The 7,608-nt window shown below is 44.1% G+C and overlaps 1 protein-coding gene across 1 annotated transcript in view; it reads right to left on the bottom strand.

Annotated features, from left to right (window-relative positions):
* TECR (trans-2,3-enoyl-CoA reductase) overlaps nucleotides 1–341 on the bottom strand; it is a 54,107-nt gene extending 53,766 nt beyond the window's left edge. Inside the window, exon 1 of the mRNA XM_053297313.1 lies at nucleotides 188–341. Coding sequence (XP_053153288.1) covers nucleotides 188–202 — 15 coding nt within the window. The 5' untranslated portion in view covers nucleotides 203–341. The remainder of the gene's footprint in view (nucleotides 1–187) is intronic.
* Between the last annotated feature and the right edge of the window lie 7,267 nt (nucleotides 342–7,608).

Raw genomic sequence — 7,608 nt, 5'->3', positions numbered from 1 at the left:
CTAAGCACAAGTCCTTGCGCATGCGCAGACCTCGCGCCACAATCCCACGCGTGCGTGATGCCCACCAATCTCCCCTCAGGTCAGAGCACGAGCAGCAGGCTGATGGATCTCCAGCGGGGCAAGAGAAGAATGCATGTCGTGCGTGCCCCACGAGACCACCATTTCAGGCCTCTGGTTGCTCACTCACCTCATAGTACTTCATGACTCCGCACCTCCCGTCGGCTGCCGCTGCCACCGCCTGGCACCCTTTCTCCTCACGTGACACCCTAACCCCATTGACGGAGGGAGTGGGGGAGGCGCGGCACCAGGAACAAGTCAGCGAATCACATGAATTCGGTCTCAGGTGCCTAGCCAATGAAAAGAATAGGACTGTCCCACCCGCCCACGTACCCGCCCCAAGCGTCCCTATGGAAACCCGTAGCGCGTGACATCGTTTGATCCAATCAACAGGCAAGGGATAGGAGTGGCAGCCTGATGGAACAACCATAAACGCCGAGAGAAGAGGTAGCGAACAAATCACAAAGCTCCACATAAATGTAGGCGGTGTTTACGATGCTCCTGCAGGGCATACATGGAGTCAAGAAAAGACTACAATCCTGTACAAGGATTATTATAGAGCGAGTTCTCTGTCTCTCTCTGTGATCGTCGGCACTTACCTCGAAACGAATGTGAGTAGATTGGTGCTGCACGGGTCCAAAGCGGCCGGGCTGTGCACTGATATGTGTTCATCAGCTGAGCAAGCAGAAACTGTCCAACTCCTCTCAAACCAAAGAGAGTTACTAGCAGCCTCTTCGTGGCTTTTCTTGCCAATCACGCTAGAATGAGATTCTACGTGTCTTTCCACAAAAGTAACTTCCAATTAAAATAATGGAGTTGAGGGCGAGCTGAGCAACAGAGCGCCGTCAGTCCCCATCACCACACACCCCCTTTTTTGTTAACTGTGCACATTCCCCTGGGAATAAGCCCCATTGAACGTAGGGGAACTTGCTTCCGAATAAACCTGTCCAGGATGGAAAGTACTTCTTCCCTCTTAACTAACAAGGGGAACTAAACCGATATTGATCCGGTCTAAACTCCAGCAGGACCCCACGGGACATTTTTGAGACCCCTGACTAACCAGCAGGTCGTACTCAGAAGAAGTACCAGCAGGCTCGATGCGACCCACACTCCTTAGTCAGCCTGTGGACAATAGCATTGCGGACTGGCTTTTCTGAGACTGGAGAGGAAGACGAATGCTTTGCTTTGGTAGTAATGATGAGGGTGCTTGCTTAGCCTTTCACTGTTGCATTGCATTCCCCTTTACTGGAGAAAATGAGAGAGAAAGTCACAGGCATTCCGAACACTGTTACCTCTCATCGAGAAAAGGACACGTTTGTGTAAAGTAAAGTGTGCCATCAAGTCAGTTTCGAGTCCTGGCGACCACAGAGCCTAGTGGTTTTCTTCTGGTAGAATACCGGCAGGGCTGTCCTTAGGGTATGGCAAGCAGGGCGACTGCCCCGCCCAGGCCCTGTTCTTTTAACCCCCATTAGAATTAACTTGAAGGGGACCCCACACTGGCTGATTTGCCCTGGGCCCCACACCTTGCCAGGGCTCTCTAAGGACAGCCCTGAATACAGGATGGGTTTACCATTGTCTCCTCCTGTGCAGTATGAGATGATGCTTTTCAGCATCTTCCTATATCGCTGCTGCCCGATATAGGTGTTTCCCATAGTCTGGGAAGCATACCAGTGGGGATTCGAACCGGCAACCTTCTGCTTGTTAGTCAAGCATTTCCCTGCTGTGCCATTAGCGCTTATTTGGGGGAAAACTAACGGTGAAGTTAACCCTACAATAGCCACATTACCAGATAAAACTTATTTGGATTTTCTCAGGAACCAAACATATTTGTCCCCACCTAGGCGCGCACACACACACACACACCCCTTTAAAAAAAAACCTTAAAAAACAAACAAAAAACAATTTGCAGCTATGGGGGCTGCAGTTTGAAAACACACCAGGTGGAGGAGCTTCTTTACCTTTTGCCTTCTGGCAATTTCCCCACTAAAATCACACACACGCCTATCTGCTGCATGCCCCGCAAGGGGGGTGCGGGGATACAAGCATTTCCACATTATGAGAAGTCCAGGGACAGCAGACTGCACTACAGGGTTTAGTTTGCTTTAGATGAGAAAGCACTGGAGACTTGTGATGCTGGTTTTATTTATAAATATACATAGACTAAAGGCACTTCTGTATTAGGCAGCAAATCATCTAACTGCATCAGATTTCCAAAGTGACTCCATACACTTCAAGGTGCTTTGACTTCAACCAACTCAGAGCTCCAAAATGCTCCATGGGCATTGACACATTTCCCCTTCATTTGAACACCTTGAAGGGGAAGCAACCCAGCCGTGACATCAGCACTTCCACCATTTGATTGGCATTATATTCATTTAGCCCCCTTTTATTAACTTACTGTAAGTGCACATTTCTTTAGGGGGAAAAGCCTTCTTCCCAACCCCTTCCTCAATTTCTCTCTGTCCCTCCAAGTAACTGTGGTTGCTTCTCTCGATTCAGTGTTGCAAGCAGGAGAACTCACCCTAACCAGGAGAATATCAAAGGACCATTGGGGGGGGGGATTCCCTTTTGTTCTTCCAAAATTGTAGCAATTTAAATGGCCAAAAATCAAGCCTCTCCACTTCAAGAAATCTTCAAACTTGTATGACTGAAATTCAAATGGCATAATGGTCTCACAAGGTTTTAGCATGCGTCCAGTTTTCAGAAAAGAAGTAAATCACCTATGATCATTTTTTGTGTGTGATTGCCCATTATAGTCTACAGTGTATTAAGCAGTATACATTACTGCTTATACATTAAGCAGCCACATGATTTTTGGCTGTTGCCTCTGTGTGTCACAAGGTTAAGTCATGTTGTTAACTGCACTCCCTCTTGAGAGTGCAGCTTTCTACAGAAACAACCCGGTAGACTGTAAATTAAAGATATGGGCAAACAGGAACAAGCACAGAAATGTACCAGGCCTTTCCAGTGATTCATGCACACTCAGACCTGGGAACAGGCCAGTAGCATTTTGTGGGTCAGTCCTGGGTTAGTTCCTGATCTAGTAAGTACCAGTGCCAGGAAGCCATTACCTGGGGAATATGAAATATATATTCCCTCAGTCATCCAGCTCCTTATGTTATAAATTTCTCTTGTTTACATTTTTATTGGGTTAACTGAACTTACGCAGCAGTTCAGAACGACTGTCTTGCAGGATGCAACCTTTCAGGCTAAATTCTATGTCATCAAAGACCCTTCAGTCTGACTGAATCATGGGGGTATCAAATCATTGGTCTAGTTCCACAGTAAACAGAAAGCTGAAACTTGGTATATGTGTATTCCAAGATACCACAGTTACTAGAAGTGTCTAAGAATGGGACATTCCAGGGGCAGCTGGTACTCCAAAAGGTACTACTACGACTCCCATCTGTTGGAGGTGGCGTTCCAGTGCATTGATCTTTTGCACCAACTATCCTATGACCAGGAAGGAGAGCTGGTCTTGTGGTCTCAAGCAAGACTTGTCCCCTTAGCTAAGCAAGGTCCGCCCTGGTTGCATATGAATGGGAGACTAGAAGTGTGAGATACTGTAAGATATTCCCCTCAGGGGATGGAGCCATTCTGGAAAGAGCAGAAGGTTCCAAGTTCCCTCCCTGGCATCTCCAAAATAGGGCTGAAAGAGATTCCTGCCTGCAACCTTGGAGAAGCCGCTGCCAGTCTGTGAAGACAATACTGAGCTAGATGGACCAATGGTCTGACTCAGTATATGGCAGCTTCCTATGTTCCTATAACCACTGGGAGCATTGGGAGTAGAGGTAGTTAGTGAGGGTCTCCTTACCTGTCCCTGCTTGCCTCTACTCTATGACCCCTGCTTTGACTTCTCAGGTACTTCCTGCGTTGAGTCAGTCCTCTTCCTTTCTTCCTAGAGAGAAGATGGAAACATCGCTCGCTCGCTCTACTTATTCATTATGTAGCTATTAGACAGGATTAGGTCTTTAATATCCTAATGTATATTGAAGTAATTTAGAGTCTTCTGTGATCTCCATGCAAGTTCCTTAAATAGTTGCAACAACTGGACTCGACACTCTGTAACTGGAGTGGAAGCTTTCCCTAGCACTCTACTAGAATACTTTGCAAAGGTAAATAATCATAAACTCCCAACACTATCGCCCTGCCAAACTATATCCCCACCCACCCAAAGCTCCTCCTACTTGTTCCACCCCAGCACTATTAGCCACAATAGCTAAATGGAATGTCCCAAGGAACTATACCTTTGAATACCCAATACTGAGGGGGAAATAGATTAATTTTGTTGCCATATGATCAGGGTTGATGCATTTAAATCGCTCCACTAAAGGATTCGGTTTTACCGAGTTAAATCACTTATTAGGAAGGTTTTGTGTAATCATTTTCTAGTAAAAGAACCTTCTTGTTGTCTAGTATAACCTTAATACTTATTCAGGGATAGATGTAGGTTTCATTTTTAGAAGTACACACTATAATAATAGGTGCACACATCTCATAATGCGGTTTCATTCAGGCAACCAGGCCTCGCATTTCTTTGTTGCTCTGTTTGCATTTTGTACACTTGCCTGTCTTATCCACATGTACAGGAACTTCATTAAAATATTCTCAAATGGGGTATTTTACAGCCTGCTGTCATGTGTGCAGATTCCTCCTCCTTGTTCAGATCTACTCCATCTCCCCACCACCACCACCACAAATCTTCTATTCATTCACTGGCCGCCTTTAGCCCAATTACAACATCATTGTACAAGTTTACAGCTGTCTTTACATTTGTATACATATTTTTGTGAATGTACCTGGGTTCATAAAAGTGAACCTGGATACAGGGCCTTCAAATGCACAGTACTGATAAGAAGCGTATTGCTGTACTTGCATTCAGCACAACATGTGAATGACTGTACCTGTGGACAGATCTGTACCTGGGTACACTGTAGACTCGTACGAGTGTTGAATATAACATGTAAATGGGGGGGGTGTATGCTACATATACATCACTACTACTACACATATTTATATACCACTCTTCAACCAAAGTTCTCAAAGCGGTTTACGTAGGAAAAGACATAAATAAGATTCTATACATATAGAATAGGATTGATCAGGTCTGTTGTCCCAACATACCACTCTTAACATGTTCATAGAATATAATTACATTATTAACATTCGTGATATCTTTGAGCTACATTCTTTTATAATTTTTTAAAAATTAAAATCTAATTTGAATCAAAAACAGCCCTTTTGACTTCTTCTTTTTTTCAAATCATCGATTTTTATCAACACTGCATACCCTTCTGTTAAGTTTCCGAGAGGCAGTTTACTGCCCACCATTGGAAACAGAGTGCTAAACTAAACAGACGATTACTTGCTGCTCAGTAATATAAACTGAATATGGTACTACAGAGATGGTGTCTGTGACCTAAATATCAAGGTGTTCCTTGCATTCCATATTTGCAACTGCAACACAATATCAGTTTTACAGAAGTTAAACTAGTGGGCCAGAGAGATGCACAGTTCGCACAAGGCTGTAAACTGAGTATCATAGGAACATATGAAGCTACCATATACTGAGTCAGACCATAGGTCCATCTAGCCCAATATTGTGTACACAGACTAGCAGTAGCTTCTCCAGTGTTGCAGGCAGGAATCTCTCTCAGCCCTATCTTGGAGATGCCAGGGAGGAAACCTGGAACCTAGATGCTCTTTCCAGAGCGGTTCAAAACAGCCATTTCTCATCAATTTACTCCAAATTCCCCTTCAGTTCACACACTGTACACTGATCTCTCCTCCACTCGGGTTCCCTCAGATCTTCCTCAAGTAAATTATCCCTCAATTAATTTATCCCCAAGAATTCATTTCTTACCCAGAACCCTCCAGATCTGTTCCTTTTCCATGATTCTCCAAATACTAAGTTTTCTCTGTGTCCTGCCAAAGAAAGAAAAATCCTTATTCTTCCTCTTGCTTCAATCATGCCTGCCCATTGAAGCTCTCATCCAATGCAGCCCAATCCTCTGTGATGAGACTCCTTCCAGTTTCCCTTAGACAGCCAAAGCAGCACAAAATTTCACAGACTGCTGATTGGACAGCAGCTATCACTTAACATGCCAGCCAGGCAGCCCAGCCTACCATCATTATTCTACACTCCTACACCTAACTATCACACAGGTGTCATTGTCGTTAGGGATGCGCAAATCGATTCGATTCTATTTGTACCCAAATCTAGCTGATTTGGGTGATTAGGAGACAGGACAAATCACCCCTGTGGTCCATTGGCTAGATTCAGGTCCAAATCAAATTGTACCAGGTTCGCTATGAGATTCGGATTCCTCCTATTAATTCCTCCAGATTCCGAGCTTTCATTTAAAAAAAAAAAAAGCTGAGCTCTTTCCCTTGTAGAAGTGGAGTTATGGAACAAAATGTGTGGTCACTATTTTTCAAATGTTTGGATTCTTTGGTGTCTAATAACTTTCCCTCAATGAATCCCTATGAGGATTCATTATGCACCTTCATTTCTTCTATTCATTTTTACTGTCTGGACAGTGGCAGCTGTCAACTGCCATATGCCAACTATACCCCCTCCCACCCGCAAGGCAGTGGGGTGCTACTTAGTTTATGTTCAAGGATTTAAGTGTTTAGGCTCTTTGGTGTCTAATAACCTTTCCTCATAATGAATCCCTATGAGAATTTATTACATACCAAAGGGTCTAAACACTTAAAAAATTCCTAAAATATAAACTGAGTACACAGTGGCTTGCAAGTTGGGGGGTAGTTGGCACATGGGATGCCACTAAGCCTCTCCGCCGCCGCCGCAAAGCAGTGGGGTCAAAATGAACAGAAGAAATAAAGGTGTATAATGAATCCTCATAGGGATTCATTAGAAGGAAAAGTTATTAGACACCAAAGAATCTAAACACTTAAATATTCCTAAAAAATAAACTAAGTACCCCACTACTTTGCAGGTGGGGACTGTAGTTGGCACATGACAGTTGACAGTCAAAATGAACAGAAGAAATGAAGGTGTGCAATGAATCCTCATAGGAATTCATTATGAGGGAACATTTATTACACACCAAAGAATACAAACACTTGAAAAATAGTGACCACAAATTTTGCTCCTTAAGTCCACTTCTACAAGGGCTAGAGCAGGGCTGCTCAACTTTGTTTCTCCTATAGATGTTGGCCTACAACTCCCACAATCCCTGGCTATTGGCCACTGTGTCTGAGGATTATGGAAGTTGTAGTCCAAAAACAGCTGGAAGGCCGATGTTGAGCAGGCCCTGGCTAGAACTTAGCTTTTTTTAAAAAAAAATTAATGAAAGCTGGGGATCCTTAGGGTTAGGATAGGGCGACTTCGAATCTCTGCTATTTATACAAATATACAAAATCAGTAAAAACGGGGGGTGGGGGGGATCAACCATGTGCCTTGAAATTTGGGTTGTAGGTGGCACCCATGGGGACCTACCTACCACCCAAATTTAGTGCCCCTAGGAACTTTATAAGTGGTCTGAATCGATCCAAATATGAATAGAATCAAATCAAATCCAAATCGAA

This window comes from Hemicordylus capensis, chromosome 2, assembly GCF_027244095.1.
Source record: "Hemicordylus capensis ecotype Gifberg chromosome 2, rHemCap1.1.pri, whole genome shotgun sequence".
Lineage (NCBI taxonomy): Eukaryota > Metazoa > Chordata > Lepidosauria > Squamata > Cordylidae > Hemicordylus > Hemicordylus capensis.
This window is presented reverse-complemented; position numbering and strand designations above follow the sequence as displayed.